We start from the raw sequence: 26409 nt of genomic DNA on the forward strand, positions 1-26409 counted from the left end.
CAACATACAAAAAATAGAAAAATCAGCCAGGTGTGGTGGTGCACGCCTGTAGTCCAAGCTGCTTGGGAGGCTGAGGCAGGAGGATCACTTGAGCCTGGGAGTTGGAGGTTGCAGTGATCTGTGATTGTGCCGCGGCACTCCAGCCTGGGTGACAGAGTGAGACCCTGTCTCAAAAATTTAAAAAAAGAGTGTGCCATCAGTAAACCAGTTTGGAAGCTCAATATGTTTGATAGACCTGTGCCCTATACCATATAGTATGCCCTGACTAGGCTGTTGCTTTGAGTGTTGGTATTGTCTTTGGGTCTTTCCTCATGGGCTGGTCAGTTTCACTGCTTCTGCAGCCTTTCTGTTTTTAATCTCATTTTCACTACTACTTCTATCAGTATCTGATGCCACCAATTCCTGAGCTTTATGGGGGTACAAAAGAGGTTGCTTTTTCTGCTTTCTGGTTTAGGATTCAATTTTTCTTGGGCCTGCTGAATCAGATACCACTTGTGATCCTGCTTCTAGCTTTCAGGATTTTATTATTGCTTCCTTTCCTATTGCTGGTCTTCACAGATTTTGGCCTTTAAAAAAACCAAATTTTACTAACATTTACATTTAAGAGGGTTTTGGAAGGGATAAGAGGCAAATGTGTGTGTTAATCTTAAATGAAACATTATACAGTAATTGTATAATAATTACATCTGTGATCGTCTTTTATTTGCTAAACTGCAAGCTTATTGAGGCCAGAAACATCAGCCATGTCACTGTTGTATCCTCAGACACCACATCAGTTGTGGCCTGACACATTTATTGAGTGATGTTAAATTAATCCAACAGTTAAATACTTGCCCAGTGAAATAGTTTGTGTTGACAGGGTAGCAGGAAAGGTATTAAATGCTTGATCCATCCAATTCCTGGCTCTTACTGTTCTTGCAGGAGGAGGGCCCCTGCAGGCTTGAGTCCAGGTAGAGTTTCTTGAATAGAATACCTTTTCCCATCCATAATCTCTGCCTGAGTGTGTGCTATATTGGGCTTATAAGCAAGCATAACTTTTGGAACTGTAGTCCTGAGTAGCTTAAATTAGCAATCAGACTGTCTAGTAAATTAATGAAAAAATGGAAGCACTCTTTCAGGAGCACTACAGGGGGAAAACGTCAAAATAGTAAAAAATTGATATGATCCTGACATATGAAATTTCATTGAATGAAACATTCAAACTTCTGATCATCAATGAAGAAGGTCATTATAGGCTGTGCAGAAGAATGGGCAATAGAGAGACTGGAAAGCTTGAACAAGAACTTATTCACATTTGATTCTACATCTATAGGTTAGATATCTACATTAATAGCATTTACATTTTTAGTACTCTGTGCAGTACAGCTACTTTTTAGAAAAGTTATACAAATCTAATTTAAATATTGCTAGATAGGCATGTAGTTTAACAAAATAACTTTTATGTTGAACTGATTTTACAAGGTTGACTTTTGTAATTTTAATAATTACATTATGTAATTTGTTTCACAAGTTAGGATTGTATATATGCTATACGTATCCTAAATATATGTAGATCTTTATGTGTGTGTGTATTAATGTGTGTGTATGTATAAAATCTTAATGGAGGCTAGGAATGTTCTGTACACTAAGTCCAGGGAACTTTCAGCTCGATTATGGGTTTATAAATAGGAACAAATTATTTTTTAAATTATTCTTGAAATCTGAAAGTATTCTTGAATAGATGCCAGTTGTAGTCCATGCTGTGTTGTGACAGTTTTGTTTTTTCAAAAAGGATTGCTGAGGCGGGAGGATCACTTGAGCTCAGGAGTTTGAGACCAGCCTGAGCAAGAGCGAGACCCCGTCTCTATAAAAAAATAATAAAATTAAAAAATTGAACAAAAAGGGTTGCTTAATATTTCAGTTTAAAAGGTGAATAATTAGGGACTTGTTTTTGCTTTCATGTTTCTATTTTAGAGCTTTACATATCTTAGATGAAAAGATATATAGGGGTTTAAAAAAACACAAAATGTATTTACTACCTTCACATTTAAATTATGGACTAGATGTTATATAAATTATTTTAAAATGAGTCTGATCCAGCTACTATTTTTAATATTATTTATTCTGCCATCCTGTCAAAGTCAAGGAGACTAAGCCAGGTGCTTAGTTTCCATTTCCACTTGTCTTTCCCTAGGCTTTTAATTCCTTCTCACAGTAGGCTTTGAACTAAGCTCTGAACTAAGACTGAATTTGCTTATGGAACCAAGAAGTGGCAAAGAAGTAAGAGTCACATTACTGAGGACATGGACTGGTTATAAATAGTTTAGATGCTATTTCTTATTTTGTTTTGTTTATACTTCTCTCTTTTTTTTCTTTAGACCTGACACCATTGACCTGAAGGCAAGATGCTACTTCTTAAAAGATGCTATGTTCATAGGCAAGAGAGACTTGCTATTAATAATTTGAAAACATTGGGTGATTGTCCCTCCTTATGTCCTTTTTTGTTGTTGTTTTGTTTTTGTTTCTGGAGACAGGGTCTTGCTCTGTTGCCCAGGCTGCAGTGCAGTGGAGTCATCATAGCTCACTTCAACTTCAAACTCCTGGGCTCAGGTGATCCTCCTGCCTCAGCCAGCCCAATCTTTATAAAATCATGACCCATCTGGGACTTACCATTAACCTGGAAGGCTCTTGGCTGTAGATTTTGCTGATGCTGGGTGCCAGAAGACACTGGGGACCATTTATTTGATGGTGTCTTGGTGGAGCCATCAGTACTAGAAATATTTGAATGTCAGATGTAAGACATGGATCCTAGGGGTTGACAGGTTGATGACAATTTTCTGGTGCTACCTAAAATCTCACAATGCTAGTACCATGGCTGGCTAATTTAGTGCCTTCCTGGATGAGTGGTGATTTCTCCTGCCACCTTCTCTGGAATGTTGAAGCTGCAGATGAGTGGCTACTATGTTGCCTTTCTCTTTTCTCTCTGGATGCCTTCACTTGTTACATGGACCCAAAGTGAAGAATGGAAAGATAAGAAGAAAACCCATAAAATTGCTTATTGTGGTTTGTAGTATTTGCTGTCTCATTTCTAAGGACTAATGTAAATATAAGCTAGAGTATTTTCTCTCTAAACCAAGTTGTATTTATATATGTTAATAGTGATAACCACAAAAATCTTTACATAGAAAGCTTTACAAACCGATGGCCTTTCTCAGGGGATTTACTGCAGTATTAGAGTATTCCTTTCATCTGATATTGGATTCACTTTTTAAAGCATTCTGATTACTTTGCTTTTCCTTTTGGTGAATTTTGATTTTTAATTGTGTTTTCATTTTGGTATTGAGGATTTGCATTTATCTTTTCCTTTTGACGTGAGGTATATTGTTAGGTAGAGTCTAAATCTGGTGGTTGGTTAGTTTTTTAAGTTATCTTGTATTTAAACTCCTGAAGTACAAAAAAATAATGATCTTCCTCAGCTCTTAAAATTAGGTTAACCTAATTTTAATCTCTAACTACCTTTAATCTCTACTACCTTTTGATCTCTTGACCCTAATTATTCTCTTCAGGAAAAGACAATATTAATGGATTTTTTTAAAACAGTGATTAGTTTGTAATTCAGTATATTCTTTTTGTCATTTTCATCCATTCACAAATACGGGTTCTGTGTTAAGCCCTGGGGATATTGATGGGATTGGGACCCATTCCTTTTCCTTGAGGGGCTTAGACATTGATTTAGCAAGAGAATAATGATTTGGAATAATTTTTGATTTTGTTTTAAATGAAATTTATATAGATGTGCTTTTACAAAATTAGAAAATAGCTAGGCACATGCCTGTAGTCCCAGTGACTTGGGAGGCTGAGGGAGGATTGCTTGAGACCAGGAGTTCAAGGCTGAGCAACATAGCAAGACCCAGTCTGTTAAATAGAAAGAAAAGAAGAGAAAATATTCTTGTACCTTTTTTGAGATAAAATTCATGTATCATAAAATTTGCCCTTTTAAAGTATATGATTCAGAGATTTTTATTATGTTCACAGGGTTGTTGCAACCATTACCACTGTCTAATTCCAAAATATATTTTTAATCAAACTTTCTGGCTGTTTCTGAACAACAGAGTAAAACAGCATACTCAGTTGTTTACCTAAAGAAATGTGCTTGTTTACTTTCTGTAATTATACCGTCTAGTTTGGTAGGATTTAAAAAGTATGTAGAAGTAGTAGTGGGTTGGTAATGAGTGGTTTAAAAAATTGCATTTTAAGGTAAAAGTTTTAGAAATTAACTCTAAGATTAGAAGTGGTAAATAACATTTAAAGCTAGAGATTAGTCACCAACTCAGGATTTTCTGAGATTTATTGTTAATAACTTAAAGAAGGCACTTAAAACTTACAAGAATTTTGTTGCTGTTTAAGTGGGACCCAACCAAAAATATTGAGTGACAAAATACTTGCAACTTTATAGATTTATTGGATAGTTCATTATTTTTCACATTTTTGTTTATATGAATTATGAGCTATATGTTGATACCTCTTCTCATGTATAAGGATTTATGGGTTTTGTTTAGTAGGGTCTTTTGTTGTCTTCCCATTCTTAGTAAATATAGAGAATCCAAGAATGAATTTTAGGTTGCTTTACATCCTGCCATTTGGTACAATATAAATGTTGGCCCTTAACCCTAATCCTAGTCCTGGCTCTGTTATTACTTATAAACAGCTCATTTCTAAATTGAAGATCATCTTTGGAACTACTTAGGGGAGGGTAGTGATGAAGATTTCTTGCTGGGGTGGAAACTCAAATAAGAATTTAAACCTGTGGGGTATAATGTCTTTAAACTTGGTAAATTCACGTTTGCTTCTGTTAGAACTAATATACTTTATGTGAACTAATGTTCTATAGTAGAACTATATGTGATTTCTGTATTGGAGATTGTTAAAAAATGTCATATGTTTATTTCTAACAGCAACAGTACTTAAATACAGAGAAGGGTAATTAGAAGGGGAAAACCCTTTATTTTAAATGTGCTGCATTTTATAGGCTTGAGAACAAAACCTTAGAAGCACCTATTTGTAGGATAAATATTTTTAAAAATTGGGGATGATCGAGGCCAAGAGGCACCATAGCAGATTGTGATACATCTGAAGTAGGAACATGGGAGGGTTTCAGGGGTCTTCTGGGGAGCAATTGCAGTCTGCTCAGAGTATAGAGGGGAACATGCAAGGAAAGGGGTAATCGAAGGAAAGTAAGAGCACAGTGTGGGGTGTGGTAAAGTAAAAGGCCACCTGAATCTCCAGATTATTGGATTATTCCTATCAGTGATGGAGACATAGGTGGTTATAGCTAATTCTGTATTAAACTCAGTATTTTATTAATATATGGGATGTGTAGGTAAATGTATAGTTCTAGTTGGAAAAAATGTCATTTAAATCATATTTGGAAGTAAGTAAAATTAATCAGAATTTTAACAAAAATTATATGACAGAATTCAGTCCCTGATAGCTATTTATTGTCTGTCACAGTCACACAATCAAAGGATAGCTCTTTTCGGGCCCCCAGCCAATAGCACTATGCGCTGAGAGAGCAGAGGTTCCCATCACTTTTCAGACCTGCCTCTCAGAGTATCCCCTACAACCCAGATTCTGCGACAGTTAGGTTGGACTTGGGCTCCACTGACCTGGTCGATAGAAGAGACTGGGCATCTTTCCAACTCTAACCCCAAAGTGACAATGACACCTATTCTCTGAGAGAGGGTCAGGAAGAACCTAAAGATTGCTGAGCTCCAAGGACATGGCAAAGAGGCTACACAAGAACGTTCCCAGGGACAGAAAAGGGGAATCTTAAAAATACATTTTGGGGCTGGGCGCGGTGGCTCACACCTGTAATCCTAGCACTCTGGGGGTTTGAGGTGGGAGGATCGCTTGAGCTCAGGAGTTTCAAGACCAGCCTGAGCAAGAGCCAAACAAGACCCTGTCTCTACTAAAAATAGAAAAATTAGCCGGACATGGTAGTGCATGCCTTTAGTCCCAGCTGCTTGGAGGCTGAGGCAGGAGGATTGCTTGAGCCCAGGAATTTGGGGTTTTGAGACTCTGTTTCAAAAAAAAAAAAAAAAAACATTTTGGAACCAAGCAACCAATTTTATCGTTCACTTTGGTTCTAGAGCACATGGTCCACCCCCCCACCCCTGCTAGTGAATGTCTGACTTGTTGTCCCCAAAGTGTAAAAAGATGGATGTTTAAGAGTTCTGTTGTTTAGCAAGTTGTGATTCACGTAGACAGTGGTCACTAAATACCTCTTTTTGAGGGTGAGTGCCTCTTTCCCCCCACATTATTGTGTTTTATTTTAAATAGCTTTGTTGATGGAGCTTAATTTTAGCACCAGCATTATAGAAACAAGCCAGAGTAGGAGGGCTGTACAGTGACGTTTTAGGATCATCCCATAGTCATAACGAGTGTTTTTCATTGTTGTTTTTGACATGATTCTAAAGTAGTGAATTTTGTTTATTTTTAGAGACAGTGTTTCACTCTGTCACCCAGGCTGGAATGCAGTGGCTCAATCATAGCTCACTGCAGCCTCAAACTCCTGGGCTAAAGCCATCCTCCCACCTCAGCCTCCCAAGTAGCTGGGACTACAGTCACATGACACCATGCCCGGTTAATATTTATTTATTTATTAATGAATGAATCAATGAATGAATGAAATGAGGACTTGCTGTGTTGCCCAGGCTAGTCTTGAACTCCTTGCCTCAAGCCATCCTCCCACCTCAGCCTCCCTAAGTGCTGATATTAATGAGGGAACCACTAAAGTAGTGAATTTTGATGGAGCAAAAATCTTCACCTGGAAATGTTTTTTTCCTCACCAAAGAGAAAATTGAGGTTTCTGAGGTTGGAAGTTCTTTTCTCTGTTATCTGTTACTGTATATGTTATGCTAAATGATTGAATTTAACATTTCCAGGTTGGCAGGAGACCGAGTAGCCTGTCTTACAGATACTGGCATATAAGACGTTTTTAACTCTTTATTCTTTGGACTTCTGTATTTCTTAGAATTGCCATGCTTCCTTTCTGAAACCTACATTATGCAGAGGTAATATGATTACTTTGACCAAGCTCAGGAAATATAACAGGGGTTAGAAGTACGGAGCTAGGTCTAAATGAAGGACATAACTGGCTATACAGCATATGAAGGCAACGTTCTCAAGCCACTGCACTCCAGCCTGAGCGACAGAGTGAGACCCTGTCTCTAAAGAAAAAAAAATTTAAAAATAAATAAAAGTCTATATTTGCCTCTATTCTTACTGCTGACTCTTTTGCTTCTTTTTGCAACTTTCCCATGGCACAAAAGTGGTTAAGTGTGAAGGGGCTGAGACTACCCTGACTAGAGCTTCAAATTATGTTAAAACTAGTATTTCAGGTGAACCATTGTCCTAGAAACTCTGTTTAAATAATTCATTGATTGGGTGTTCCAGGAACATTTGACTTTACTAGAGCTATTTTGCCCATATACCTTTGCTTAAAGACAAAATTATTTTAGGTTATGATACAGTTATTTTGGGAGTGTTTTAAGTTTAACATTAGATTACTAGGGCCCCCAAAAATGTGCCCAGATGATAGATGCTGATGAGAATCTGACATAAGAGTTCATTTGAAATTGAATGCTATGCAATAGTAATGAGAAAAGTTTGTTGGCATCTGGTTTTGAATGGCATAGGGAGTGGAGATTGATATTGTCAGTTAAAATGTAATGGATTAGGGGCTCTCCTTCATGTTAGGACACCTCAGGCTTTCTGTTTTTCTGTCTCAACTCAAGATAGAGTTCTTTGTAGCAGTATGATCTAGAAGTTGTGTGTGTTCTATTATACAATACCTCAGCTGGTTCTGTGTATCCTGATAGTACTGAAGCCAGGACCAGACCCTCAAGTCAGGTAGAGATAACAGTGTTGAATTGTAGATATCTATCATTCCAGACCTTCTTTCCATTATATGTCTGTCTTTTTAAAAATAAAATTATATGATGCATACTATTTGGCAAATTTAGCTTTTCGCATGTAATAGTATACCATGAATATCTATCCAGGTCACCAAATTGTCTTCATTAAGTCTTCTATGATTGTAATTTAGGTTGTTTCTAATTTTTACTGCAGTAGTGCTTATATGTATCTTTTTTGCCTCTTTGATTATTTCCATAGAATAACTTCCTAGGAATAGAATACTTTTTTTCTTTTTAAGGATTTTCACATTTTAAGGCTTTTGGAACACATTGTCAAATAGTTTTCAAGAAAGGCTATTCCAACTTTTGGGTTCTCATATTTCTAATAGGCTTTATACTTGCATTAAAATATGAATTTTCTTGTTTTGTTTTGAGATAGAGTCTCACTCTGTTTCTGGGGCTAGAGTGCAATGGTGTCATCATAGCTCACTGTAACTTCAAACTCCTGGACTTGAGCAATCCTCCTGCCTCAGCCTCCCAAGTAGCTGGGACTACAGGCACGCCACCACACCTGGCTTATTTTTTCTATTTTTTTAGAGACAGGGTCTCACTATTTTGGTCAGGCTGGTCTTGAACTCCTGGCCTCAGATAATCTTCCCACCTTGACCTCCCAAAGCACTGGGATTACAGGCATAAACCACCTCACCTGGCCCTAAAATATGAAATTTTTATTTAGTTGCAGAATGAAGAAGAGTCTGGAGAGCCTGAGCAGGCTGCAGGTGATGCTCCTCCACCTTATAGCAGCATCTCTGCAGAGAGTGCAGGTAGGTAACAAGGCAAGGTGATTACTGACCTCCTTAAAAACACTCCACGCTTTGACATGACGGTTAAAAAAGTGGTTCAAGAGCAGTTGGAAGGGAGGGTACAAAGTGAGTCTGAATTTTAAATAATTTGAGAAGTGGATAAATTTAAAAATCGCCCCCAGTCTCTTACATTCATCTATAAATATCTTTTGGTTCACTTATTACGTATGTTCTCTTGGGAATGGCTGCGTTTTGTTTGCCAGAGTTAGTGGAAATCCTTTTATTTTTTTGAATTCAGCTAATAATCAGATAATTGTGGCTTTTTTATTCTGCAGCATATTTTGACTACAAGGACGAGTCTGGGTTTCCAAAGCCCCCATCTTACAATGTGGCTACAACACTGCCCAGTTATGATGAAGCTGAGCGAAGCAAGGCTGAAGCTACTATTCCTTTGGTTCCTGGAAGAGTAAGTACAATTTGCCATATTACTTGATGGTTGCTTTATGGCACTTAAGTTATTTTCATTATCTAATTTTTTTTTTTTACATGTTTAAACTTTATTTGCCCACAAGGCCCTGGCTCTGCCCCCACTTCCACTCTGAAGATCTTCACCGACCTTCATCATCTAATTTTGATTTATTAGGATTGTATTGATTAGTAAAAGTACAGTTAATTTTATTTAAAGTACATTTTCTTTTGGGATAATAAGCTCATCTCTTCCTGAAAATGATGAGGTAAAGTGGACTAAATGAGCAGAGAATCGCTAGTCAAGCCAGCTCATTTTTCGTGTATCTCTCCTACTGCCACCACTTTCTCAAGTCTCCTGGAATGGCTGAAACATTTTGAAACAGGAGCTGATTTAGGAAATACACTGACTTTGCCTTGATTATGCACACTTAATAGTTTGGTGTTAGACGATAGCTGGTAGGGAGGTCTATAGAGAGAATAAGTACCTGCAACTTCATAGAATTTGAACTCTGTGCCTCCATCAGTCTAGATCATGCCCTTTATAGGAGCATAGTGAGTTCAGATTCCAGCTAGCCTGATACTGATTCTTGGGAGTGGGATGTGATGTAAGCCAGTGGAGATTAATTTTTTTTTTTTTTTTTGTAGTTTCTGTAGTTATCTGCCAAAGCCAGTGGAGATTATTGGGCATCCTTGGTTCTTGATGTCAGATCTATAAGTGCTAAGTGTGATTTTGTAAATATTCATCCAAGTTTGGGTTGATGCAGGTAGGGCCTTGGGCCAGATATTGGGCGAATGGAAGCAGGATAAGTCTCCATGAATGTGGGGACCATCAGGGCTCTAGGCTGTAGTCCTATAAGAAACTGGAGTGAATGATAAGAATAAGAAGAAAAGCACAGGCCCGGTGAGGTGGCTTACGCCAGTAATCCTGTTAATAGCACTCTGGGAGGCTGAGGTGGGGGGATTGCTTGCGCTCAGGAGTTTGAGACCAGCCTGAGCAAGAGACCCCATCTCTACTAAATAGAAAAAATTAGCTGAGGGTGGTGGCACGTACCTGTAGTACCAGCTACTTGGGAGACTGAGGCAGGAGGATGGCTTGAGCCCAGGAATCTGAGGCTGTAGTGAGCTAGGGTGATGCCACTACACTCTAGCCAGGGTGTCAGAGTAAGACTCTCAAAAATAGAAAAAAGAAGCCCAATCTGGGCAGTGCAATGGCATAGGTCCCAGAGGTTCCCCCTGGCCTGGCTTAAGGGCAGTAGGCTGCTTAGAAACTCCCCCTGCTATGAGGAGTGAAGCTCCTAAAACCACTGCTTGACAGAAATAGTTTATGAACTCAGTCTAGGCTAATCCTACATGGTGATGTGCATTCAGTTCTTGTAGGTGCCAGGAAGAAACTAAAGAACCCTCATGGAGCTTATTTTCTGAGGGTAAAACAGTCGTAATATATATAACTGCCATATATTAGAAGCAAATGATATATGTGGTCTTGTGCTCGATGCTTTTATATGTTTTATATATTGTTTCCAGTCCTCACAATAACTTCACAAGGTAGAGATTGTATTATGTCCATTGTACAGATGCAAAAATTGAGGGCCTGAGAGATTAAGTAATTTTAATTTGCCCAGTCATGTGGCTGATAAGTAGCAGAAGTAAGGTCAAACCCAAATATTCCTTTAGGTTTCACTATTATTCTGCAGACTTGTTGGAATATACAGTAAGTAGACCAGTATGGAAATTAGCTCTGATTAATCACAGAACTCTTCAGAATACTTTTATTTGATAAGTGTATGTATTTAGGAATCTTTTAAAGGGCTCTAATATTCAGCAGATGTGTATAGAGCAGTTTTTTTTATGCAAGGTGGATAGGTAAAAAGTTTTGCACAATGCCCCTTTCTCTAGTTCTCCCTCCCCAGGGGAGCCACTGTTAACAGTTTGGTATGGATCTTCCAGCCCCTTTCTGTGTAGGACAAGTTTTGATTGTCCCTAAAGTGTTTTCATTTGAGGAGCCTTCATTGAAGTCTATCACTTTTATATTTTTAATGTATATTCCTTTATATTTTAATATCTCGACATATAACCTACATCAGTTGAAAAGAAAAGTTAGTGTTAGTGTTGGTCAAGATCATGTTCCTGCTAGACCTACGATATTATGTTTTCAAGTCAAGATGGAAGAGATCCCACCTGCTGGTGAGATTAGACATGAGATAGTTTCAGACCTGTGTATACCAATACAAAGAAATGCCTGGAGTCGCATCGTGGGCAGCTCTGTAAACTCTTCCAGTATGATCATGCTGTCCTTTTCCCCCATGTCAGTCTCATAAAGCACTTCAGCTGGTTGATTTTATCCCCTTAATAGGCCCTGGATTACTAATATTCTAAACCCTAAAACAGGCCCTGGATTACTGATAATCTAGAAATTAAGACAAATGTGTAAGTAAATTTTATCTTTTTTCTTTTCTTGATATATATTTTTAAAAAGGAATAGTGAGTAGTTCTTTGTGAACTTTTTAAATTTCTGAAGCATACTGTTAAAGAATTTGGGTTATAAAATGAAAATTTCATTTAGAAAACTATTACGATAAGGCCGGCGCGGTAGCTAACGCCTGTAATCCTAGCACTCTGGGAGGCCAAGACAGGAGGATTGCTTGAGGTCAGGAGATCGAGACCAGCCTGAACAAGAGCAAGACCCCATGTCTACTAAAAATAGAAAAATTAGCTGGTTGTGGTGGCATGTGCCTAATCCCAGCTACTTGGGAGGCTGAGGCAGGAGAATCACTTGAGCCCAGGAGTTGGAGGCTGCAGTGAGCTAGGCTGATGCCATGGCACTCTAGCCCAGGTGACAGAGCAAGACTCCATCTCAAAAAAAAAAAAAGAGAAAACTATGGCAATAGAAGGAAGATGTGTTTCTTCTCTAATTATATATTTTACTTGTAATGCAAAATGAAATTTTTAACATTTACTGAGCCTTTAATTCTCATAGTTTTGAATTGAGCCAAAGCAATAAATTTTCTTCTTGGTACTTGTTTGCTCCTTTCTTTATTTTTCTTATGTCTTCCCTTTGCCTAGAAATAATTCTTTTTCTTTTCATTTAGGATGAGGATTTTGTGGGTCGGGATGATTTTGATGATGCTGACCAGCTGAGGATAGGAAACGATGGGATTTTCATGTTAACTTTTTTCAGTAAGTATAAATGCATAGATAGCAGAGCCACTTCCCGCAAACCAGGGTGCTTTGGATTATGGGTGAATGTTACTGAATTAAAATAACTGGTTGAGCTAATATATTAATACATTATTTGGTGCCTTTACTGGAATGTCCTGATCTTAGTATACTTTTGTCTTAATATCCCTTCTCTTCTTCTATTTCCATGAATAGCTATGGAAAATATAATTAAAGCCTTTATGGGGATGCTGCATTTTTACATGAACTAAGCCTCATCTTCCAGGTCTATGGGGCCCCTTTCCAATCCTCCTACTCATACCTAACCCATAGAATATTGATTAAGTGCCTTTGTCTGATGAATTTTGTTCTACAAGCTTCTATTTTCTGATAGATCAAAATCAGCCTGATTCCTCCCTTGATGTTATTTATTTTGCATTTATTTTTTCATGTGCCTCACTTAGAAGTGAGCAACCATATCTTTCATTTGCTGTATTAAACTGATAAAGAAAATGCAGTGCTTTTAGAGATGATGTTATATAAGCTGTCAGAGTTCATAGAACAGGAGGATGAGTAACTTAGATTATTTGGGGGCACGAATTTAATGTTCAAGGCATTTGTTTATTGAAGTATATAACACACAGTACAGAGCACGGGTCATAAGTATACAGTTTGGTAAGTGTTAAGGCATTTTTGAAAGTGAACAGCAGTAGACACAATAGTATTAAAGCTGATATTCAGAGAGGATGTCTTCTTGTTTGCTTGTAGGGGAAGGACAGAAGGATGGGTGTTTTGGGGGAATCCAGGTGAAGGTTGTAGAGGGCGGACTGTCTTTTATCCTGGGGAAAGTCATTTAAGCAAAGGCAGGTGTAAAGGGCACACACTCGTGTTTCTTGAGTAACGGACATGCTTGACATCCTTTTTCCTCCCTCTGCTGTTACAGTGGCATTCCTCTTCAACTGGATTGGATTTTTCCTGTCTTTCTGCCTGACCACCTCAGCTGCGGGAAGGTATGGAGCCATTTCAGGATTTGGTCTCTCTCTAATTAAGTGGATCCTGATTGTCAGGGTAAGTTGTACAACAGAAAAGATAGACTCGGCAGAGAGATAATAATTAGAATGATTTTGAATATCCGCTCTTTCGTTTGCATTTTTTGAGTTATTTAAACATTGTAAATGATTTTTGGTTTGTCTTTGTTCTGGTTTCATGACGAAGTTGAACTAAAATCTGTTGCAAGTGGCTCATGCACACAAGTATTGTAGTCATATCTATTGAATGTTGGTCTGTCACCAGCTGCTTTCTTTGTTTCTAATGTTTATAATATAATACATGTATGCGTTTTCTGAAATTAGTTGTTTTTATAATAAGAGGAAGAATATTACCTTCTTGGTATCTCATCAAAAACAGGCATTCCTCTCATTAATTCTACTGACTTTTTTTTAAATCTAGCTTTCTTTTTCCTTCTTTTCTCCTTCTCTTTCTCCCTCCCTTCCGGAATTGGTTATTCGAAAATGTTTGGGGAGCCAAAATGTTTAATGAGTATTAGTGCCATTAGGGGCCTATCTCTGAGGTAAACTAGAGAAATGCATTTAGTGATTTGGAGGTTACCTGTTAGTTAAAAATGAATGAAATCATTTAAAGTTGTAAACGATCTAGGCTTTTAAAGCATCCTCTGATTTCAGATAAATTTATTACTGTTGTCAACCTTATAGACAAAACCACTTTATTCATCATAAATCGGCTTACTTAACTAATTAGTGGGTTTTGATTTGACCACTGTAGTTTTAGTTCCTTTTTTTTTTTTTACTCTAAAGCAGTTGTTCACATTTTGGGTTCCAGAAGCCTTTGAGAATCTGATGAAAGTTATAAACTCTTCTCCCAGGCAGCTAATAAGTACTCACCTAAAACATAGATTTTAGGTTAAGAACCTGCACTGAAGGAGGTTTTCATTCCTTCTCTAAATCTTCATTGTTACTTTATTATGAAATGAAATACTATATTTTAATTCTCAAACTATGGTAAACTCTAGACACCAAAGCCTCCAAAGAAAACAAAAATAAAGTTAGTTACCAGTCTTTTTTTTTTTTAACTAAATTTTTAACTAAGTTTACTAAATTTTTTAGCTGGATTGAATGAATCAACTTGTGTCAGTTAAGATGCTTTTGACTGTGAGTAACAGAAAACCTAGTTCAAAATGGCTTAGAAAATAAAACAATAGGGAAGGTTTATTTCCCATAAAAACAAGTCCTGGAGGTTAATTTCTTCTTTTTTTTCTGTAAGAGCAAGGAAGCCTCTCATAGGCCCTCGATTCCCATTGGCCAGGATGACATCCTATGCCCATTCGTAAACCAGTTACTGGCAAGGGAGTGGGATTAACATGATGTAGTGATAAAGCTTCCAAGTCAAGGCAAGGCTGGAAGAATAGGAACAAAATCAGGCCTCATTAGTAAGGAGGCAATGATACCAGCCAAATAATTGATTTGGCACTGAATAAGCAAAGTAAAACTATCATTTAACCTATTTCTGGAAGGGCAAAAAAAAAAAAAGGTTTTTTAAGAAAACAAATTTTGTACATTTTGAAAACAAGGAATTTAGGATATTTAACAGTTACTTTTCCATGAAAGGAAATAGATTTGTGTTTATCTTAACCATTTCCAATCTGTAATATATAAAATATTTTCACTTATATTTTTTAAATTATTGTAAGGGCCAAATGACATTGGTATAGCAAATAATAAATCTTACATTTTGTGTACTCTTAAGTTAAAATGTGAAATTGTGTCTGTTAAGCTGCTATAAAGCGTTTTGCTTTATTTTCTAGTTTTCTACCTATTTCCCTGGATACTTTGATGGTCAGTACTGGCTCTGGTGGGTGTTCCTGGTTTTAGGTAAGTGCTTTTAACGTAAGAAAAGGAGAAAAATTTACTTTCGGTAAACTCTCATTTCAGTTACTATATAGTAAGATACTAATCATCAATAATAAGTATAATATTTTAAATGTTTCTTTCTTAAAGATTAGACTGTTCTTACCATCAGAAAAACTTACACATTAATAAAAAAATCTCTTTGTGGTAGTAGGCAGTGCGTATGTACTTCTCCCCCATGTGATCAATGGAGTAACCTGATGAGAAGAGTCTATAGTCTGTGGACTTTTTCTTCTTGTGAGTTACTGCCACAAAGCATTCATAAACTTAACTCCAAATTGCATATTATAGGCATACTGTAACCAGCTGGACTAACTCGTAAGTTTATGTGGCCCATCTTTGGTTGTTGAATCTGTCCGGGGAAAACAGAAAATGTATAGCCTTGCTAGGCATAACTTCTAAAAGTACTACTGGGTTTCCAGAATTCTTTAGTTCACCATTGGTGAGAGTAAGAATTATTTTACAATGGGGAAGAGGCTTTTTGTTTATTTTAAAATTTTATTTATTTATTATTTTCAGAATATTACAAACATTTTGGTTGCATGAATTGCTTTTGTACAGTCTGAATCACAGTTATAAGTTTGCCCATCATCCAGATAGTGTGCATTGTACCCGCTAGGTGTGTATTTACCCATCCCCTCCTCCCCCCTACCTGCTTGATTTCCATTGGGTTTTACTACCATATGTGTACATGAGTGTTGATCAGTTAGTTCCAATTTAATAGTGAGTACCTGTGGTGTTTGATTTTCCATTTTTGCGATACTTCACTTAGAAGAATGGTCTCCAGTTCTATCCAGGTTGTTAAAAAAGAAAGTCACAGCAATAACAAAAATAAATAAATGGGACCTTACTAAACAAAAAAGCTTTTGCATAGCCAAGGAAACAATCAATAGAGTGAATAGACAACCTACAGAATGGGAGAAAATATTTGCATGCTATACATACCGTAAAGTGCTAACAACCAGAATTTACAAGCAAATCAACAAGAAAAAAATCAAACAAGCCCATTAAAAAGTAGGCAAAAAACATGAACAGAAACTTTTCAAAAGAAGATAGACTAATGGCCAGTAGACATGAAAAAAATGCTGAAGTTCTCTAATTATCAGGGAAATGCAAATCAAAACCACAATAAGATAATCACCTAACACCACTGAGAATGGTTTCTATCAAAAAGTCCCGAAACAACAGATGCTGGTGTGGATGTGGAGAGGAAGAGGCTTTTTAAAAAAATACGTTACCACGTATTTCATGTTGTTGGTCTTAGGATTGTATTTTTTACTCTAAATATTTATTTTAAAATCTTCTCAGTGTCTTAGACAATGCCCTTTAAAAATCTAATGTCCTAGACATTAGAACAAAGAAATGGACATTGGGTGAGTTATTTTAATGTTGGCTGCTTCATTATTTGTAAAGAAAATGTATATGCTACAGTAAGAGCCCACTGTGACTGCTGTCATTTCCACAAAACAACAGCAGGGCCATCTTGTGGCTGTTAAAGGTGGTGTGGTTGCCTCACTGTGCTTCTGTGTCATCCCTTTCTTCTGTCTCCTTTTTCGGGCTGCCTTGCTGCTTCCTTAGTTAAGACCCTTGGTGGCGGTACTGTTAATGGGTCTGGCTCGCACATCCTAGCACCCCTGCCCAATAGGCGCTTAACAGATTCAGGATCCGCCTTGCCAAGGCTGACAGAGCCATGCATTGCTGACCTTAAATTTTACTTACAAAATACTGGCCAGGCATGGTGGCTCATGTCTGTAATCCCAGCATTTTGGGAGGCTGAGGTGGGAGGATTGCTTGAGACCAGGATTTCAAGAGCAGCCTGGGCAACATAGTGAGACCTCATCTCTACAGAAAAAAAAAAAAAAAAATTGAAAATTAGCTACATGTGGTGATGTGTGCCTGTAGTCCTAGCTACTGGAGGCCGAGGCAGGAAGATCACTTGAGCCCAGGAGTTCAAGGCTGCAGTGAGCTGTGATTGTGCCACTGCATTCGGGACCCTGTCTCTTAAAAAAAAAAAAAAAAAAAATCATCCATCACAGCATTCTCCTGCCACCCCAGATAGCATCATCTACTCAACTATTGGGCACTGGAATTCTAAGAAAAAAGAAATAGTGATTTTTTTTTCCTCCCTTGATTATTGAGAAGTTTAATAATAAAAATGACCAACAGAATAACTTAGGAGGAATAGTTCCTTGGCTTGCTTATTTTCTAAACTGTGCCTTTCAGAGAAATGCTGACCGCCCCTCTTCCCCCATGCCTAAAGTCAAATCTAATCCTAATGGACCAACGAAGAGCCCTTAAGCATATTTTCAGATTGACTGTTTACAGCATAAATAATTTAAAGAAATTTAATGGATTGATTTCCTTTGTATGTTATAGTTTCATGGGAGAGGGATTTATAATACTTTATCATTGATGATTCTTGCTAGGTACCATTCGCTTATAAGCAAAAAAGTGGTAAGACTTTGGCTACATCTCTGTGACCCGATGCACAGGTCATTTTTGCAATTTCTCTTTTGAAGAGAAACCAATTTTTTGGAGTTTTCTCCTGCAGGAGTCTCTGCTGAGCTCTCAGGCCGGCTGCTTATGAGCTACGGCTAGCTTGGAGTTGTGGTTTGCTTGTTCCACAGTTATTTTAAAAGTTTTTTTTAATTACTTTTTTTTTGTTTGCCCCAGTCCCCCACTGTTTTTTTTATTACTTGACAACATCTAAAAATAAACATTTTTCAGATAAAACATCTGCATTTTTTTTTTTTTTTTTACTTTTCCCAAAAGTTGAAATATCTAGCAAAACTGGCCTACATTCCCACTTGGCACTCTTTGACTGGAGCTGAGTTGTCCCTCCATGCAGATCATGTGCTGTTCAGTTCCCTAGGAGCCCTCCCCCTGTACATACACAACTAGCATTCGAAGGGGTGGCCCCTCCTCTATAGTTACTTGTTGCTTGAGGTGTCAAACATAGTGGTGTTCACCAAGCTCAGCACTGACAACTGCTGGCCACGGCCAAAAACCAGTTCCACTGTCTGAGTACAAAGAGTTTTCCTTCACTGAATATATTTTAAAATGTGTCCAACAGAAAGTAGATTAGTGGTTGCCTGGGGCCGGGGAAAGGGGAGGATGGAAGGTGACTACAATGGGTACAGGTTTTTTGGGAGGTGATGAAAATGTTCTAAAATTAGATTATGGTCATGGTTGTATGACTCTGTAAATACACTAAAACCCAGTGGATTATCCTTGGTTAACTTTGTGGTATATAAATTGTGTCTCAATGAAATGTTTTTTAAAATGTTCTAAAGACTAAGGGACCATCTCTGAAGCAGGAGGGCCAGGACTGTCTGAACTCCCAGTGGAGGGGCACATCACCTCCCCACTATTTCAAGAGGTTCAAACTTCTGTGAGTGTATGGATTCTGGTATAGTCATACAAGATCAGTCTTATTAAGAATAGAGCAATAGTTTAGAGTTGAGACTATGAAAATTTCTTTCACAGGTAAGGGGATCCTGACATCTAGTGGACAACATTATGTACTGTCGACAGAAAAATATCCCATGACAAGAAAGATGAAAAATATTTTTTTTAACTTAAGAAAAGCAATTGTAAAGTTTTTTTCTTGTTAATTATCCTGGAATACTTTTTTGAGACTCAGTAGGTAGATTTTGCTATGTCTCTCAGTGAGGCCTTCAGACATAAAAGTTTGGCCCATGTTAGGTTTTATTTCCTTTTTTAGGCCAATTAGATTCTGAATATGCTAAAGAGACTCTTGTGATTATACCTTTTCATTGAAGGAGGGACAATTTGGTATGAAAATCCTTGAGAGATTCTGGAAGAAACTGCTCATGTTTTGACAGCCTTTAGGAGAAAAACGTATTATTATCAGGAGGTGGGGGGTACTTAACATGGAACTTATAAATTTATTCTTGACTTTTCTTTTTTAAATTAGGCTTTCTCCTGTTTCTCAGAGGATTTATCAATTATGCAAAAGTTCGGAAGATGCCAGAAACTTTCTCAAATCTCCCCAGGACCAGAGTTCTCTTTATTTATTAAAGGTATTAAAACCTTATTCTAATCCCAGTGTAATCATGTGAGACATTGCAGATTTCCATTCAGTTTTTAGAGGAAGTATCTATGTTAGGGGATACAGACAAGGTAAGGAAGGCACAGTCCCTGCCTTTTAGCAGTTTCTAGTTTAGTATAGTAAGAGGGGGGTTCTACAAAAAGCTGTTGATAAGGCAAGTTAAAAAAAACTGCCATAGGAGTTTTGACAATGCGCAGGAGGAAGGCGTCCTAGTAGTCATCAGGGAACTGGGCTGTTTGGCTGCTTGGTTGAATCTGGCATCCTGAAGCCCACTTATTACTGCTCCAGTTCCAGAGGACAACATTCAGAAGGAATCCTTCACGGCCTAATTACCCTTCTCTGCCCCCAGTCCCCAGAGTGAGGGGAGATTATAGGGTACTTCAGGAACTCCTTTTGCCTGAGCTACTGACAAGCCCATCAAGGCTTCCATTTCATAAAATTAGTCGTTGAGGCTTTTCTGGTACCTTTCTTCAGGTTCACACCTTGATGTTATCACTCTATGGAGAAGAGGGTCAAACCCCAGGAAAGGAAGAGGAGAGAGGACCTTTTCCATTGCCTAGAACAGGAGGATTAAGCCCTGCTAAGGCTCTTCTTTGATTCACACATGGTTTTCCCCAGAGGCTGACTCCATCTTACATTAGTAACTACCTAAAGGAAGAGAGAGAGAATCTTGAGAAAGAGTACACCAGAGAGAGGCTTCTGTTAACAAGTTCTAATAGGCCTTCTTGGACTTGGCTCTTTGTTCTTTGGGGCTTTTGGGACTGTGTGGATCATGGAGTGGAATCTTGACCACCACCTAGAGGCTGTTCCACTTGAAGACCTCAGGCAAGGCTTTGTATAGGGTGTATGTACCAGTTGAGACAAACCCTAAATGATAGATAGAATTTCAACTGGTGGACATTGGATAGTGTGGGGGAAAACTTCAGAAATCACCTGAGGCAGAGTGAAGAGCAGAAATAGGGAACTATGGAGCTTGTTCAAGGGACAGCAGCTCTGTTGGGGAATAAGGGAGTACTGAGGGCCAAGGCTAGAAAGTCAGGTTGAAACAGTGTTCTCAAATATCTGGAGTGCCAAGCCTGTTTGCAATGGAACTGTCAGATTCATAGAACCGCCCTTTAAACCCAGTGACATGTTGGCTCAGTGCAAGGCTAAGCCCATGTGAACATCAATTTGTTTTATATTTGCTGTTGAGTATCATAGTTATGTAGATAATCATACACTAAGAGTGGCGTTCTCAATTTTGAAGACGGTCATGTCAGGATGTATGCGTCAAGAAAATAAGGTATCCACCATAAGGTAAATGAGTGCATTCCGTCAGAGGGTGTAATAGAGTTTATTTGCTTTTCTGTCCAGATTTGATAACCCTGTTGATTTGAAATTATTTCTGACATACCCTCAGGATTAAGAGTTCTAAATTAAGGGTTTAGGAGACTTAAAGCAGAATTTAGAGCTCTAATGACTTCTTTACCAATTGTCAGGGGACCCCCAGGGGGAACCTGAGAAGCCATAGCATCCTGTGGGACTGAGTTCCCTTTGTCCCCTGAAAGGGATGAGAACACTCCATCCAGATCCAAATGGAGAGTGCTTTCTTTCAGTTCAGAGCACATTTAGTTTACTGTAGTTGGAGGATGTACACAAAAACCATCATGTGAAATATGGAGGCTTTATTATTATTTTTTTATTAACTTCTTTCTTTGATGGAGATGTCACTAGTTGAAAGCTAGCTGTAGGGTTACTTTTTGACAGAAGTACACAGGGTAGAGAATTTTTAAAATAACTTTGCCATAATAGAAAAATAACATGCTTTCTATGCTATACTAAGAGTGTGCGTTTTACTAGAATAGGGTATAAGAATAGTGAATTTTCTGTTCCAGCTACTCAAAGTATAGTACAACTAAACCAAATTTTGAAATGATCCCAAAAGACCTACCTCCTTCTGATTGGCCAAAGTAGATGTTAACAAAAGCTGAACACTAAAGCTCATATGCTGCTGTCGGCGAGGCAGCTGTGAGGTTCCCTGTCAGAATCCGTAGGGGGAAGTGCGTTAGTAAGCTCACGGTTTCCCACTTCGTAACCAAACGCCGGAAGGAGCTATGCTGAAGGTGGGCACAGTGGTGTCAAGCACGTGACTGAGGAACAGAAGAAACAAAATGTTTCTTATGTATTGTTCGGAAAGAAACAGATACCTTTTAGAAACATCTTTACCTGAAATAGTAAAAAGTATAAAGTGTTTATACTTTCTCTTACTTATCAGTCAAAAAGATGCGTTTTTATGGAACACTGCGTCCTCTGAAGCTGCCAGGTAATTTGGAGTTAGCTACAGTTACTGTAAGGTGATAACACGGTTAATTGGTTATATCTAACACTATTTGTGTTGTGCCAAAAACGTGTATGAAGCATAAAATATTTTCGAATCTATTATTTTAACCATATCTGAAATTGAAGGAAAAAATGTTATTAAGCCCTGGCATTAATGAGCTGGGGCTCTTCATAATTAACAAAAAGTGGTTCCTTTAACCTAGTAAGCTATACCTATTAGGCATCAAATATTTTAATTTTTTTCCAGATGATGACAAACACTTTAATTTCTCCCTTTCTATAACTTCCTCCTGTTCCTTAATACATTTCTTATTTTATTAAAGGAAATTCATCTCAAGATAAAGTTTGATTTATGGGACTGTAGTATATAGTAGGAAGACAGTAGAAATGGTGTTTCCGGTGGCATTTTTGCTAAAAGAATTCACATAATGTCTCCAAGAAGAACTGATTTTCTTCCTCTTAATGATTACATGATCTGTAGGCTATTGGATTCCTTTTGTTTCCAGACTGATCCTGTCTATAGTTTAGTAATGATGCCCACAGTTCGTGTACCACCACTGTTTCTGTGACACTTCAAGTTGGTCTGAACAGGCTTCCAGGTCTCAGACAAGCAGTGCCTCTCTAGTGGTCTCCTTCATTTGGAGCTTGTGTGGTCATTGAGATTACTCACCAGCAACTCATCTGGGTCCTCTTCAGGGATTTTTAATGTGTGTTGGGTGGCAGGCTTTGACTTTGAGGGATCTATTAAAACTGTCTGCCTATGCTGAAGCAGTGTAAACTAAAGAAGGGGCCAGGTAATTGTCTGTCCCATGTTGTATGTTGTTGCAGACTAATAGTGTTTGACGTAATAGTGTTTGTTTCATCAGTTTTCATCTCTTAATAAAAACTGATAAAACAGAAATTGCTTAGTTTTTTAATGAGTCTGGCCTCGTTGTAAAAACCGTCATCCAGCATCAGTCTATTAATTTTCTTTTTATTTCTGCTTGGCTTTTAAGAGTTCCTTATGTTGTTGTGTCTCTGATGTCTCTGCACATTCTAAAGTCTCTCAGTCTTCTTATATGTCTCTCAGTCTAAAGAAAAGTTGCCCTTGTGTTAATTTCATTGGTTTGCTTGAAATCAAAACACAATTGAATTTGGAGTTTGGAAAAATGTTGACAGTTTTAAAAGAATGTTAGTTTCCTCCAGTGTTGTAGCTTCTCTGCATTTTGGCAGCCTTTTAAAGATTTATGCAGTCGTCTAATCAGAAAAGATACAAAGGGCTTCTTGTGGCTTTTATAGTAATTTGGAGAGATGGAAAAGTAAGCCAAGGGCTGCATATGAGCCCATCCAACTCTTCACTTGGTGCTGGGTACCACAGAGTAGTTTCTCAGCAAATCTTCAGTAGGTTGTTAATGTACCTCCTTAGTATTTCTTTTTTTTTAGTATTAACATAGGGAGTTGCTTGTAGTTTTTCCCAAGTTATTTCCATGAGAACTCCAACAGTATACTATGCCAGTATAGAAATGCCTCAGAGTATTAGATGAAAACTGCATTTAATAAAACATATAGACATTATTTTGAGAGCATTTAGTTCCGTCATGTATATTCCTTTCTTAAAGCTTCTTTGAGGCTACTTATTATTACATACACTTACTATTTTCAGAGAAACATGCCCCCAAAATACATTGACTTTTTAAGAAAATTTATCTTAAAAAAGTATTTGCGATACCTGTGAGTTTACAGGGTTTTTTTGTTTTGTTTTTTAATTTTGCCATGGTCTGTTTAAGTACAGCATGACATCATTGGCATCTTTACTGGAAATCTTCCTTGTGTGAGATCTGGCAGAATTTTTAGGGTAAACAGTGGCCTCACATGCATTAGGAAAATTACCTGTGCACTCGAATTCTGCTCTTTCTCTGTCCTCAGTTTCAGTCCTTACTGACAGGAGTAAGTGTGGGGTGAAGAAGTGTTGCTTCCGTTCTGTTCTTTTGTTAGGAGGTTTGGAGAGAGAGATTCCTGACCTGATGGATTTTTAGAGAAAACATTCCAGGTCTTTCTAGTTCTGGAGGCCTTGATAACTTTAAAAACTGAAATGTTAATGTTTATTGAATACTATGATGTCAGTATAGAGTAATCTTAAAACTATGTTAAAATGTACTTCTTGTGTCCCCAAACATCCTGCCTTTTGTGACTACATCCTTCTCTTAGCCAAAATAACAAGCTAAGTAGAGTTTTAATATTCAATATCCTTCTCTGGCAGATGTTTTCTGGCGAAGGCCTTCCTGCATTTATGAATTCTCTCTCAAGAAGCAAGAGAACACCTGCAGGAAGTGAATCAAGATGCAGAACACAGAGGAATAATCACCTGCTTTAAAAAATAAAAGTACTGTTGAAAAAGATCCATTTCTCTCTATTTGTTCCTAGGTGTAAAATTTTAATAGTTAATGCAGAATTCTGTAATCATTGAATCATTAGTGGTTAATGTTTGAAAAAGCTCTTGCAATCAAGTCTGTGATGTATTAATAATGCCTTATATATTGTTTGTAGTCATTTTAAATAGCATGAGCCATGTCCCTGTAGTCAGTAGGGGGCAATCTTGCTTTACTCATCCTCCATCTCAAAATGAATTTGGAATTAAATATTTTATTGTAAGATATGTATGATGCTGGCCATTTTAAAGGGGTTTTCTCAAAAGTTAAAACTTTTATGACTGCATTTCTGCACATATTCCATATTTGCTGTTAAAATTAATCTAGAAATTTATTCAGTTGTACTGTGTGAACACCTGGAAGCAAAATCATAGTGCAAAATACATTTAAGATGTGGTCAAAAATATGTCCTTAATTGGTAAATGATAAGCATTAACTTTTTATAGTCTGTATTCAAAATTCTGCAGTACCTTATTGTTCTGTGGTCTGTGGCGTGTACCCAACGGATTCTAAAGGTGTTGTCACTATATAAAATAGAAAGGACTAGGACAAATGCAGCTTAATTACTAAGATGTAATGCTTGACACTTTCTGTATGATTAGAATCCCTATCTCTTTCTTTCCTTTTCTTTTGTCTCTTCATGATTAGGCCAAAGGCTGGGAGTAGGGAGAGGATTAGATAACTTGAAGCAAAGAGAGAATTAGCTTGGAACTTTTGAGATAATCCCTAACATACTGTACTACTTGCTTTTACAATGTGTTAGCAGAATACCAATGGGTTATAAATGTAGAATGATGTGCTTTCTGCCCAAATGGTAATTCACTTTGGTTTGCTATGTTAAAACTGTAAATACAACAGAACATTAATAAATGTCTCTTGTGTAGCACCTTTTACTGTAGATTAGTGTTTAATTTCTTGGTTTGCATTTGATTGCTAAGGCAATGTTTTCTAATATTACAGAATCATTCAGTAAATAAAAAAAAAACTGGTCTTGGGTCAATTTTTTCTTCACTTTCTACACAGAAAGTCCCCTTCTTTCGTATTCTACTCAATGCATTCTTAAAAATATACGTGAACATTGGCTTTGCAAAAGATAATGGACCAAAAAAATAGAGAGGAGTTGTGGAGATCTTAAGTCATTTTGGAATTCCCAATTATGCTTCAATTTTTAGACATAATTTTAGACAATTTATTTCCAGTGTTTTCTGCATGTTCTCTGCGTTCACTGTTTTTCTCAGTTGAACACAGCCCATTGGTTGAAGTTCTGTGTGCACCCAGTTAAAGCTAAAGATTTCTCATTCCACCTGATTTCTATTCTTGTCTTGGTCATAAATTTAGAGACCAGGATTTCTTATAGTAACTGCCATTTGATTTTTTTTTTCATTTTCTACTTAAGAAATATAAAGAAAAAATGCAGCAAGATGGTCACATTACTATACAAACCAGCACTAGCTGCAAATGTTCATTCGTCTGCTGTGTGTGAACATCCGGAATCGGCATAGAACATCTGGTTAGGGGTGTCAGCAAATATAATGCACAGAAGTGTAGGTGGTTTGAAAACCACACAGGAAAATTGGGAGCCTCCTGGATTGACATTTCAATGATCATTCTAACCAGTTTACTGATTGTTATGAATAATAGTATAGTATGTTCTTGTTCAAAAGTTATAGTTTGCAATAGAGAAGGAAGAGAAAGTCTCTTTGAAGGTTTTGTTTTGTTTTCATTTTGAATCAGATTATACCAACACAGTTTGGAAGTTTTTATGGCCCGTAATGTTCTAAGTTCCAGAATGAAAAGATTAACAATCTGAATAAACGTGGACATGTACAGCAGCGAGAACTATGTAAATTATCTTGCAGAACAAAATAGAAGGGTCCTAAATCACGTTAACTCAAACATTGTAGACTAGCTTTGTGTTTATTCTTTAGGTCCTTGTGCCTTATTTGGTTTTGTATATTCAGTGAACTGAAATATTTGGAATTCCTATTTCTATGTATTTGGTGGCCTGTAAGACTTTGTCAAACATAAAGTTACTGTTTGATGTGCTTTAAAACACTTAGTCAAGAGGATGAGTTCTCGTTCTTCTCTTAAATGTTCTGAAAATTAAATTCTTTTGAGATACGTAAAGTTGGTATCATATGTCATCTAGAGGTCTTACCAATAGAGTGAAAATGTTTATGCTGCACTTCTCATTTTTCTTTCTCTCTTCATAGGTTCATTATTAACCTAACCTATAAGTTAATAATGACAACAGATAAAGGGTGGGTCTTTATGATAAATTATTTTGAAAGGGGATACAGAGGCACCACTTAAGTTATTTGCCTAAGGTTACAGAATAAACTGGTTTAGACCCTGAGCTACAGG

At 37.4% G+C, this 26409-nt stretch overlaps 1 protein-coding gene across 1 annotated transcript in view; it reads left to right on the forward strand.

Moving 5' to 3' along the window:
* NDFIP1 (Nedd4 family interacting protein 1) overlaps positions 1-24936 on the forward strand; it is a 32572-nt gene extending 7636 nt beyond the window's left edge. The window contains exons 2-8 of the mRNA XM_045551090.1: positions 8632-8719; positions 9034-9164; positions 12256-12343; positions 13266-13390; positions 15144-15210; positions 19184-19289; positions 23877-24936. Of these exons, the coding sequence (XP_045407046.1) occupies positions 8632-8719; positions 9034-9164; positions 12256-12343; positions 13266-13390; positions 15144-15210; positions 19184-19287 (603 nt within the window). The 3' untranslated portion in view covers positions 19288-19289; positions 23877-24936. The remainder of the gene's footprint in view (positions 1-8631; positions 8720-9033; positions 9165-12255; positions 12344-13265; positions 13391-15143; positions 15211-19183; positions 19290-23876) is intronic.
* The last annotated feature ends 1473 nt before the right edge of the window (positions 24937-26409 follow it).

Source organism: Lemur catta, chromosome 5 (genome assembly GCF_020740605.2).
Source record: "Lemur catta isolate mLemCat1 chromosome 5, mLemCat1.pri, whole genome shotgun sequence".
Lineage (NCBI taxonomy): Eukaryota > Metazoa > Chordata > Mammalia > Primates > Lemuridae > Lemur > Lemur catta.